At 47.5% G+C, this 13260-nt stretch overlaps 1 protein-coding gene across 1 annotated transcript in view; it reads right to left on the minus strand.

The window, feature by feature from the left end:
• Positions 1-359: 359 nt before the first annotated feature.
• LOC134948047 (ficolin-1-like) overlaps positions 360-13260 on the minus strand; it is a 170574-nt gene continuing 157673 nt past the window's right edge. Inside the window, exon 6 of the mRNA XM_063935804.1 lies at positions 360-713. Within this exon, the coding sequence (XP_063791874.1) occupies positions 466-713 (248 nt within the window). The 3' untranslated portion in view covers positions 360-465. The remainder of the gene's footprint in view (positions 714-13260) is intronic.

The following is a 13260-nucleotide window of genomic DNA, read 5'->3' on the forward strand; positions in this document are numbered from 1 at the left end:
CCCATATAGAGGAATCTCGCACTAAAGCTGCCCCCATAGATACCTACGGGGGCTGCTACTGTAATCAGAAATGAGGGAACCACAGCGCATATCTCTGCTACATACATCCGGGGGACGCTCACATTGTGCCTGTGTTCAGGGGATTTACTTAGTGTTCTTCCAAATCCCTGTCATAGAGAAGTGCATTATGGGTAACAGCTGACTATGGGGGGCACTATGAGGTAATGACCCCACTAATAGTAATCTGTGACAGTGAAGGGTAGTGATGCCCGGATGCAGCGTACAGGTGACAGTGACATCACCGGAAGGGCTGAGTACCAGGATGTTACAGTACATACAAGGACACATATATAGATGCGTATATCACTGTATGATTTATTCTCATTATAGCGCAGTAACAGCCAATCACAGCAGTTATATGTCACATACAATCAGCGTCATTGTAGGAAGCGTCTCTCTGCGTCATCACAGCGGTCTAATCTTCATCTCAGACTGTCTGTAGGAGTAATTATGCCCTTTGCCATGGTACCAGGTAATGCCTTCACCATGGATAGCGTGCTTCCCAGGAAGGTACAGTCCATTCAGGTTTGTGGAGTGACACTTATTGTACCACCAGGCCCCCTTGTACTTCTGAGCGCAGTTATCGTAGTATACATCGTTGTCCTGGTCTGTCGTAGTGAACATCATCCCATTATGATATGTCAGAGAATCTCCTAAACAACAACACAACCAGGGTTATGAGTGAACGTGTAAAAGTGCCGCCATATATAATAGACAATTGATTCTACAGCTACCGTTAAATATATATCACATTTTCTGAAAAACTCTGCCTGGATTACTTGATACATATGGTTTATATCACATCCAATAGACTCCAATGTTTCTGGAATGTTTTTTGGGATAAGAGAAAAACAGATTTTTATACCTCGTTACATAAGACAGAAAACAAGATATTGCGATACGCCTGCTTATCGGGGAACATTACTGCGGAAACACCTTAATACATCAGCCCCTAATCCTGTTCTGGAAGACATAGAGGGGGATGTATCATGCCTTAGAGAGAGAGAGAGTGGAAGTCGCCCAAAGCAACCAATCATCTACTAGCTGTCATTTCAGAGGCGGAGCTACATCACTGAGTAAAGGAATCAGTGTAGACTCTAGGAGAAGAAATAAGCAGTTTATTGGCCGGTAGCCGGAATGGACAGAACGTAGCGGAGGTGGAGTATTTTACATCTTTGGGTATCAGCATTATAAAGAATCTGCATGGAGTTTCTCACTCAGGGGCCTATTTATCACCATTCGCATCCAAGGGTGTGGATGTAAGGTGATAAAATCGCCCGAATCCGCACTGCGATAATTGATTACATCGCACGGATGTATCAATTATCACATGCATGGACAGAGCTTGCGATGTCTCTCCGCAGCACCATCGGGGTATATTTTGGGAAAAATACCCAGATGTCCTCCTGCGCATGCGCCACCCCACCGACATCTCCGCTAGTGCCGTCGCCAGGTTGACCCTCTCGTAGTGACTATCCCCCCCACTCCGTGGAACTCCCCCAGCATGGTAAATATACTCACCAGTCCAGGAAGCCTGTCATTGCTGCTCCTGCCGGGTGACGGATCCTGTATGCTGCTGTGATCCCCTGTGCTGTAAAGTGAGCTGCCATTTTGCAGCGTTACTTTACTGCACCGTGGTTCACATCGCTGCCCATGAAGGACCCAGTGTCCGGAAGCCCGCAGCAGAGCACCGATCACCGGCTCCTGAACTGTATGGTTTTTTTTGTTTTGTTTTTACTTTTGAATTTTTTTTTTATGAGTGATCAGCTTGTTTGTCCATCAGGGAATGCGATGTGGGTTACTAAAAAAAAGTTAATTAATCCCTTCAGTGGTATGCCCACAAATCTTCCGGGGTTGCTGGCTAGTCCGAAAGATTTCCAGGCATACTACTGACTGATTCCCCCAGGGACAGCCGTGCAGCGTGCATGGCGACCGGGAATCAGCATACTCCATTATGGAGTTTATCCCGCCCCGTGGACTCCTATTGGCTGGGGGCGGGCTTAGCTGTAAAATGGCTTATGCTGAATCAGTGTTGGGGCTGGCGATCCCCGTGGGCTATGAATCCACCTCATAACAGCCCTGCTACCTGTCTCCCGCCAACACCCACCCCCAGGCTCTCAAATGGCATGTCTTGGAGTCAGATGGCTGCTCTCAGAAGATGCCTCCTCAGTATGTATGTATGTGTGTATGTATGTGTATAGGGCTATGTATGTGTGCATGTGGGGCAGTGCAAGCACATATGGGGCTGTATGTATATTTGGGGCTGTGTGTATATGGGGCTGTGTGTGTGCATATGTGGTTGTGTGTATATGTGTGTGCATATGTGGCTGTGTGTATATGTGTGTGTATATGGGGCTGTGTGTGTGCATATGTGGCTGTATGTGTGCAAATATGGGTGTATGTGCATATGTGGTTGTGTGTATATGTGTGTGTATATGGGGCTGTGTGCATGCACTTATGTGGCTGTGTGTGTCTATATGTGTGTGCATATGTGATTGTATATGTGCATATGTGGGTGTGTGCATATGTGGCTGTGTGTATATGTGTGCATATGTGGGTGTATGTGGGTGTATATGTGTGTGCATATGTGGCTGTATGTGGGTGTGTGTGCATATGTGGCTGTGTGTATATGTGTGCATATGTGGGTGTATGTGGGTGTATATGTGTGTGCATATGTGGCTGTATGTGGGTGTGAGTGCATATGTGGCTGTGTGTGTATGTGGCTATGTGTGCATGTGTATATGTGTGTGTGTGTGTGTGTGTGTGTGTGTATATATGTGGCTGCGTGTATACGTGTGTGCATATGTGGCTGTACATGTGCATATGTGGGTGTATCTGCATATGTGTCAATGTGTGTGTGTGTGTGTGCACATATGTGGCTGTGTGCAGTGCCGTAACTAGGCATTTTAGCGCTTAGTGCAAGAAACGACATTCCCCCCCATGTAAGATAGGGGCAGTGCGCGCCTTAGGCGCATGAAAAATATATAGGGGCGTGGCTTCATGGGGAAGGGGCGTGGCCACAAAATAATAGAAATTCAAACTACGGTGCACAGTAGTCTCCATTATTCAAATTATGCTGCACAGTAGCGCCACTACACCAGGTAGAGCCCCTTTTATACATTACAGGAGACAGCGTCCCCCTTTTTACACATTACAGCAGACAGTCCCCCTTTTTACACATTACAGCAGACAGTCCCCCTTCTTACAAATTACAGGAGACAGCGTACCCCTTCTTACACATTACAGCAGACAGACCCCCTTCTTACACATTACAGCAGACAGCGTCACCTTTTTACACATTACGGCAGACAGCGTCCCCCTTTATTGGCGTCCCAGCCAATACGAAAGGAGAAGGGGCTGCTGCAGCGGCGCTTACTACCAATGAAATAGCGCTGCTGCGGCTCCAGTCCCCCTCCTTCCTCCTCCTTCTCCGCTGCCCGGCGCTGTAGCTCTCCTCCCCAGTGTGGCCGCGGCACACGGCGCAGACTTCAGAGGCGGCATGTAATGAGTCAATTTGACTCATTACATGCCGCTGGCCGTGCGCCCTCAGGGCAACTGCGCTGTGTGCCAGCCTACTTGGCACACACGTAGTTACGGCCCTGGCTGTGTGTGCACATATGTGTCTGTGTGTATACAGATGGAGCCACGCTCATCTAGGCTTCTCTGCTGCGTATAGGTGCACTAAAGTTTATAAGCATAAGCCTTTCATCTATTGTTCTCAGCTGCAATACAATACAGAGAGAACAATACATCAGGGGATAAGTCCGATTGCCCTGGCTCACTTAATCCTATTACAGGCAAAGATGAGGAAGGCTCCATCTGTATGTTTGTGCATATGTGGCTGTATGTGTATGTGGCTGTATGTGTGTATATGTGGCTGTATGTGTGTGTATGTGGCTGTATGTGTGTGTATGTGGCTGTATGTGTGTGTATGTGGCTGTATGTGTGCATATGTGGCTGTATGTGTGTGTATGTGGCTGTATGTGTGTGTATGTGGCTGTATGTGTGTGTATGTGTGCATATGTGGCTGTATGTGTGTGTGTATGTGGCTGTATGTGTGTGTATGTGGCTGTATGTGTGCGTATGTGGCTGTATGTGTGTGTATGTGGCTGTATGTGTGTGTATGTGGCTGTATGTGTGTGTATGTGTATGTGGCTGTATGTGTGTGTATGTGGCTGTATGTGTGTGTATGTGGCTGTATGTGTGTATATGTGGCTGTATGTGTGTGTATGTGGCTGTATGTGTGTGTATGTGGCTGTATGTGTGTATATGTGGGTGTGAGCATATGTGGCTATGTGTGTGTGCATGTGTGTGATATGTGTGTGTATATGTGTGTGTGTATGTGTATATTAGGATGGGTAACAACTAGTCATAAGAAAGTGGGGGGATGGGGGGCACACCATCATCACACTTTCGCCTAAGGGCCTCTGGTATGACCTTACACCCCTGTGCCGCAGCCTCTACCTCACACTTCCAGACATTGGACTGGAAAGAGAGGAAACGTCTGTACGGTGGAGACAATGGCTTATGAAGTGTGTACAACTCTCACTCTGTCTAGAGCTACCTCCACATACAGAGACTTGGATAGCCCATATTATATTATAGGCCACGCTGGCCCCAAATTGCTGCACGTTCTAGCCGACACAGACCTGAAATACAAAACAATGACATCAGGGCTTGAGGACTACAGACGGGACGGTGACCTTTCCACTGTGATAACTGGGCCCCTTGTGGTCAATTCATTCCACATAGGAACCCGGCATCTAGATCCCTATGCTGAATGACGAGATCACAAGACGCCTCGTTAGTACAGAAGGGATCACTGATGTTTCAAGGTCATCATCCCATCTGTAGTCCTCAAGCCCAATATGCTGAGCCTGTGGCCCAGTCATAAAGATCTGGGAAAATGTGTCTCTGCCCCCAAATAATGGCAACTAGAACCCATTGTTGCGGCAAAACTGCGTGAAAATGCAGCTTTTTGCAGGGTATTTACAAATGCCATTAATTGACCCAAATATATACTTACTGTATACCCATTTCCATGTGCCCCAAAAGTAATGACAGTATTTATTTTACACAGAAAAGTATGGGTTGCTGACATCCACGAGTGGGAATAGTCACCGTTAGTCGGCATGCCGACTGTAGGGATTGTGAGGGGGCGGGATGTATGTGCCGGTATGGAGACCGTCGGTCACATAACTACATCCCTTGTTCAATAAGCAGCCAAATCCCAGGACAATGATTGGCTTATGAAGTATTATAACCAAACAGACATATACACACATATATACACACATATACTCACATATACACACATGTGTACACACATATACACACATATACACACATATACAGGGTGAGGCATAAAAAACACCCAGATTTTAAACGGGACATTTCAACAGGGTGTTTTCATGGGTTGGGAGACCTGTGTCCGGGATCCCAGTGGTTCGCATCCCAACGCAGGGATCCCTGCCACCAGAATGCTAGTGGGGGGGGGGGGGGGTGAGGGCAATGAAGCCCCTTGCAAGCTCAGTGGCTAGCTGCATGGTTCTATTCCCACTCTATGGGTGCTGTGGACACCCACGAGTGGAAATAGTCCTTGTGTGTCGGCATTCTTGGTGTCTACATTTTTAGCTGTCAGGATTCCGGCGTCGGCATTCTGAGCACTGGGATATGAACTGCATTCCATTTTCACACTGCACAATGGGGGTCATTCTGAGTTGATCGCACCAAGCAACTTTTTGCTGCTGGTGCAATCAACTAATCACGGCCTATGGGGGAGTGTATTGTAGCATAGCAGGGCTGTGAACGCTTGTGCAGCCCTGCTATGCTAAAAAAGTTTCACTCAAAACTAGAGTAGCCGGGGCGTGGCCACGGCAGCACAGGAGTAGGAATCCTGACCCCCTCTGGTGTGCCTAATTACCCTGCTTTCCTTCTCTACTCTGCGGGGCACAGGCAGGCGACTTCCCCGCTCCCCCCGAGGTCTGTACGGTCGAGGAGACACACTTCCGGATCTGCGGCCTATACCTCCTCCGGATCCCCGGTCTCAATTTTGGAGATTCTCGGCCGCGCTGTGCACGGGGCCTTAGAGACAGGCCGCTGTCGCCGCTGGACGCCGCGGTGCAGTGTGGGGACGACGGCTGGCCCTCCTCATATTTGTGGGCTGCAGATCGGGGCCCTGAACTCCGGAGCGCACCCAGCAACTCCTGGAAGAGGGACGAGGGCACTGTGTGTGGCGGCCATTTCGTGGATAGCTGCATGGACGGCCCCATTGCTCTGGACTGCTGTTCCCAGCCATAGAGGGGATACTCTCACTTAAAGGCTGCCTGATATGTAACTGGTGAGTGACTCCTACCTCCTGGGACCATTTTTATACTCTGACTTCATCTGCTGTCTCATTTTACATACTAAAAGACTGCATCGCTCCTGCTCTCACCTATATTCTGAGACGCTGCCAGTACCTTCTTTTATATTTGCCTACTACTCTGGCGACCAGCTGCGGAGGTGTTTCTGCTTATTACAACCCTAAAAAATTAATTGCTGCTGTCTCCTTCTACGTTTTTGACCTGAGATTATACCGGAGTGTTTTTTTTACTACCTATTGTCCGTCATGGTTCGGGACGGCCAGCGCACTGCTGCGGCGAAGCTCGAGAAATTTGCCAGACAACCTAACCCACGGGCCTCGCAGGCCGCCCCGCAGGGGGCCTCTCCGTCCCACTCCTACTCCCCATCTGCAACAGCTGCTGAATCCCCTAACACACCCACAGCTCCATCCCTTCAACAAGTGCTGGAGGCAATAGCTGGATCGGAACAGCGTCTTTCAGATAAGATGGAGAAAGTGCAGTGTGATCTTTCACTGCTTCGGCAGGACGTCCAGCGCATACGAGAGAGTGGGAGAGGCAGAAACCCGTGTCTCGAATCTGGAGGATATGTGCGGTCCTATGAAACAATCTATTTCCAAGGTAACCCAGCAAGTAACATCCCTTCAATCCAAGTTACTAGACTTGGAGGGTCGGCTGTGTAGAAATAATGTGCGTTTTGTGGGCCTGCCGGAGAAGGAGGGGGGCTCCCAGCCTGAGTTCTTCCTGGAGTCGTGGCTACGGCGCTGAATCCTTCACGGCACAGTTTACGGTGGAGCGTGCACACCGGATACCATCTCGTGCTCTACCTCCTGGCGCCCCTCCGCGCACCTTCATCGCCAAATTTCTGCATTATAAGGATCGGGACTCGGTCCTCCGTTTGGGACGCACAAAAGGCCCCCTTACCAAGAATGGGGTTACCGTGTCTGCTTTTCCTGATTTTGCCGCGGACGTCCAGAAGGGTCGAGCCCAGTTTATGCCTATCAAGAGGCGCTTCAGAGACCTGAACCTCTCCTACTCTATGCTATTCCCCTCCCGACTCCGGGTGGTAGCGGACGGGGAAACCAAATTCTTCAATTCCCCTAGAGAGGCGGCCCAATGGCTGGACAGATATGCACCAGGAGCGCGCCAGCTGGCCCCGGACTGAGGCCCTGCACTGTCTAATGTTCGGTTGGGATCACCAGAGGCATCTACCCATTGTCCAGGGAGCCCCCCTTGGCGTTGGTGGCTCAGGACTTTTTACTCTTGATCGCTTGTTTTTGGTTAAGGGTTAAGGGTTTTGTTTAGTATTTAGCCCTTGAGAGATAGGAACGGTTGTTTGAGATTTAAGTATGCCGAGTTAGGGGTGGTATACGGGGAGGGGGGGAGAGGTCAGCGAACAGCTTGTTGCTGTGCCTTATGCAAGTTTTTTTCTTTCTATAGTTCGTTATTTTTCTCATGCTTAAATTTGTTTTTGAGTATATTCTTTTTGATGTGGGAAGTATGTCTGATGCATTGGATACTGTCGATTAAGATTCAGAGATTGAGTAGTATAGCACTGTTCTTGCCCTTACTAACGACTTCCAGGAATATTCGCTGGGTTGTTTCTCTAGGTTACTACATAGAATATTACCAGATCTATGGCTAATTTGAAATTTCTGACATGGAATGTTCGAGGTTTAAATAATAAGATAAAGCGTTCCTTAGTTTTGACTACACTTCGGAAATATGGCCCGGATGTTGCATGTCTCTGCGAGACTCATTTGGAAGGGAATAGATTACTGTCACTTAGAAGACCCTGGGTGGGCTGGGCCTATCACGCTTCTCACTCCTCTTCATCCAGGGGTGTGTCAATCCTGATAAAGAAATCGGTCCAATTTGAGTTGGTGTCGGTCAAGACTGATCAGTACGGTCGTTTTGTGTTCCTTGAATGTAGACTAAGTTCTCAACCCTACTACATACTGGCAGTTTATATCCCCCCCTTCTCGTACGATGTACTACAGCAGGCCGCTTCATTCATAGCCTCCTCTCCAGACACCCCGGTAGTCTGCTTGGGTGACTTTAACAATGTTATGAATTTAGCTTTAGACAGATGGCGCTCTCCGCAGGCTGCTGGAGTGCGCTCTAAATTTGCTGATTTTCTGAATAATTCGCAGTGGGTGGATGTGTGGAGAAATCGGCACCCTACGACTAGACAGTTTTCATGCTTCTCTGGCACGCATGGTTCGTTCTCCAGAATCGATCTGACCCTACTCTCCCCCGTTCTTCTCCCTAGGGTGGTTGACGTCCAGTACGAGGCCCGGGGTATTTCTGACCACTCCCTTATGGTGTTGACTCTCGCTATGGTGAGCCAGAGGGGTCAATCTTATTGGATACTGCATCCTTCCTGGCTGCTGCAAATAGGTGACTGCTTTGACCAGGTGACTCAGTGGGAGGGATACTTTACTGACAATGTAGGCTCGGCAACCGGAACAGTGGTTTGGGATTCATTTAAGGCATTCCTAAGGGGTACGTATATTAGACGTATTTCTGCCCTTAAAATGTCCTGCAGGGAGAGAGAGCGAGCCCTTGAGAGTGACGCCAGGGATTTGGAATCTAGATACTTGGTGGATGGCACCCCTGCACTGAAGGTACGCTGGCTGGCGGCTCAGTCGGCATGGGTGGCTAATCTGTCTGATAAAAACTCGCGCTCGCTTCTATTTCAGGCTACTAATGTTTATATGCAGGGCGATAGGCCAGGTGGCCTACTGGCTCGCCTGGTGCACAGCGACCGCCCAGGTTCTACAATTGCCCACATGACCAAGCGATGGCTCCCTTGTAAACACCACGCCGGACATTGCGCAGCTATTCCGCTCTTACTATGCTGAGGTCTACAGCTCACAACTGGTAGACTCGGCATCAGACCTCTCCGCTTACTTAAGTAATATTACCCTACCCACACTCTCCCCAGAGACCTCTGAGGTGTTGGAGGCACCCTTGACTCTGGAAGAGGTAACGGCGGCTATTGGCTTGTCTCCCAGCGGCAAGGCACCGGGCTATGACGGCATCCCCTCAGAGGTATACAAGACCCACATTGATTTCTTTGGTCCTAGGCTTCACGCCCTGTATTCTGATATTTTTGTTAACTTCCCCCCTCTATGGCGGAGGCGATTATTATAGTGATCCCGAAGCCCGGAAAGGACCCTAGATCCCCAGAATCCTATAGACCGATATCATTGATTCCCACTGACGCTAAGATCCTGGCAAAGATTTTAGCAGTTCGACTCAACACCGTAATTACTTCCATTATCCACTCCGACCAGACCGGCTTTATGCCAGGGATGTCCACCTCTATTAACCTACGTAGATTATATACCATTTTACAAATCCCACATGACTTCCCCACTGACTCGGTAGTGGTCTCGCTGGATGCCGCCAAGGCATTGGACAGTATTGAGTGGTCCTATCTATGGGAAGTCATGACATGTATGGGATTCGGGCCTAATATTATAAGATGGATTAAACTACTTTATCAGCACCCGACCGCCAAGATCTCAGTGAATGGCTATATCTCTCCCTCGTTCCGCCTGTATCGCGGGACTAGACAGGGATGCCCTCTGTCCCCAACCCTGTTTGCCCTGGCCATCGAGCCCTTGGCCTGTCTAATAAGGTCCCACCCGGGTATAGTGGCAGTCATACCGGCCCTCGAGAGGATAGGATTGCCCTTTACGCTGACGACATGCTATTGTTTCTGCAGGATTACACCAGGTCTATGCCTACATTGTTGCAACTGATTGAGGAGTTCGGTGTATATTCAGGCCTTCACATTAACTGGTCTAAGTCCTCCATTATGCCTGTGATTGCCCCCCCCCCCCCCCCCCTGCTGTTCCTAAAATCTCCCTGTCGCTATGTTGGACGGCGAAATTTAAATATCTTGGGATTCAGGTAACCAATGACCCCTCTGACTTTACACCTTTGAACCTTGATCCGATCATGCAACAGGTTGCTCGTAAATCTAAGACTTGGTGTAAGCTTCCATTGACTGTATCTGGCAGGGTCAGCCTCGTAAAAATGATAATACTACCTAAGATTCTATATGTGGTTCTCAATCGCCTGTATATATTCATCCATCCTTCTTTAGAAAATTGAATAGTGTCCTGTCTTCTTTAATATGGGCTAATAAACGTCCCAGAATACAGCTGAACACTCTCACCAGGCTGCGCAGCGACGGAGGTCTGGCCTTGCCAAACTTTCAGATGTACTACTATGCCACTCAGCTGACACATATTAGTGCATGGGTGCAGGATACTGGCGTCACTTCTCTAAACTGGGTATTTATCCAATGCTACTTCCCCGACTTGTCTCCCCTGCAGGTGTTTCTGAGTGGGAGCTTGGCCCCGTTCCTTCCTCCTCTAATATACCAAGCCATGAAGGTGTGGCAGGCACTAAAAATTCTTTTGAAATTTGATGGATTGGACCCGGACACTCCCCCCTCTGGTACTCTAAATGGCTCCCTGAACTGTATGCGCTCGAGGGGAGGGAGGTTTGGGCCCCTAAATCAGTGGTTTCCATAAATCACCTCTATACGGATAATACACTTAAATCCTTCCAACAACTAAAAGATGAGTTTAATTTACCTAACTCCTATTTTTTTTAGATACCTCCAACTCAGACATGCCTTACAGTCCCAATTCGCCAATTCCTCCCCCTAAGATTATACCATTTCCCATTAAGACCTTTGTAAGTATGCTGGGTCGAGTTAAGATGATTTCCCATGCTTATGGTTATCTACTCGCCAAACTCCATACAGACCCTTTTACATTGATAAAGCTAAATATTTATCTTGCTTAAAACCCTTTAAGAGGTCAAAGAACACAGTACGCTATTGGCGTATGGAATACCGTAAAGGTACACACGTTGCGTAACAATCGCTTAGCCGTGGTCGAGACGCTCAAGCGTCACGTTCGCTCACGGCCAAGAGATCACAGGCAGGCACGCTATTGGCTGCCGACTAACGTAATGGTTAGCTATTAGCGTAACGGACGCTCGGGACCACGAGGAGATCACCAGCGGCGCAGACGCTCACAATGTTAAACCTTTATAACTATACCATAAAACAGTGTATTATGCAGTAAACCTTGGTGTAGTGATAGGGTGTAAATGTAACACAGTGTAACCTTATTAACTTAAAAGCTGTTCGAGCGTCTCCGACGCTCTTAGAATACTTAGAAATATAAGAAATACACAGATACCGATCTTTGGTTCTAACACCTTATATGAACGTTCTATTTGCAAAAGAATAATACAATACAAGTCATACACTACCAATATAACATAGACTAACTAACCAGATAACTACACTTAAAATACCATAACAGTACAATAACACTTTACGAGGAAAAGAGAGAGAAAAGGGGAGAAGAGAGAGAGAGAGAGATATGGCTCACAATAACAATAAAGACAATATGATTGCGGAGAAAACTTACGCACAAAGGGAACAATCGCATGCGCCTTTCTGAATATCCAGCTCCCGATTATCAGTGATGAGAACCGTTGAAGAGAGTGAGCTGGATCAGATCGGCTTGTCTATTTATGCCCCACACACAATACAATACAATGGTCCCTACAATCTCATTGTTCATTGGACACAGGAATTCGTCTTCGCATTATAACAAAAGGTCATAGGTTGATTCATACAGGTGGGCTGTGACTATTTCCAACTGCTCAGGTGGGTGGGAAACTAGGTTTCCCGCCGCATGGATAAGTGAGTGCAAATAATAGTAAAAAGTACATAAACTTCTTATGTCCATAACTATTCGCACGAGCGATTAATCCGCTTCAAACCATCACCGGAATATTGCTAATTAAATACTCTTCCGATGGATACTAAACACCACTGTATAACCCATGTCTGACCCTTCGTATCAAACAAAGAGGGATCTCTTTGTCTATGAACATGCTACATTAACTAAACTTTCAGATTCTATCAAAGGGACCATAATCTACAAAATACATTATATGGTAAAAATATGTAACGATTGAGTCGCACGCTAGGCGCACATAAACTCTACCGTAAATGCGCATACCGTGCGCCTGCGGGTGCACGTAACAGCGGGTATGCGTACGCACGGGAGAGCGCACGCATGCGCAGCGCGGACATGTATGAGGTGCAAATATGGCAGTGTGCATCATGATATTTTTCTGACTTTGACAGTCCACCCTTTGGCAGTCACCAATAACTGCCACTTCCTAAAACATTTCAAAAAGAGAAAAATATATGTCATGTGTAAATACATTTCCATGGTTGGGTAAGAGAGGAGAGAAGAAGGTGTGAAAAGGGTATGACCTAGTGAGATAGCAGAAGCATGTGTGTATGAATCCATGTTTGGGGGGTCATGTATCATCGTGCCGTACGTGTTGTAAATCAAGCTTCAAGGTATTGCAAAGTATACATTTGAATTCCTTCTTATCCCATATTAAAGGTCTGTGGATGGGCTGTCAAACTTTACCGAGCTCTTTTCGGCTTTTAGTTGTAACAAAATGGGGGAGCACATTTTAATTGATGATACATGAATGGGGGAATATGTGATTGCTGATATCTGTGCCTGTATTCCCTATCGACTATGTGTGTGCTTTACCTGAAGGTTGTAGAGATGAAGATAAGACACAATTATGGTAAATGCAGTGGTATTCTATGTCAGGTTAATGAACATTTGTCGGTTGAAGTCTTGTCTGGTGTCTGTTGAATGCAGTCTTCTTTGGGCTTTTGCCAAAAAGTGCGAGCAAAAAGCTTTGTCAATGTCCATAGACTTACAAAAAGTGTTGGGCTAGCGTAAATTTTAAAATTTCTAGGGAAACTGGGGGTCTATGGCATAGTTCATCA

Source organism: Pseudophryne corroboree, chromosome 8, assembly GCF_028390025.1.
Source record: "Pseudophryne corroboree isolate aPseCor3 chromosome 8, aPseCor3.hap2, whole genome shotgun sequence".
Classification (NCBI taxonomy): Eukaryota; Metazoa; Chordata; class Amphibia; order Anura; family Myobatrachidae; genus Pseudophryne; species Pseudophryne corroboree.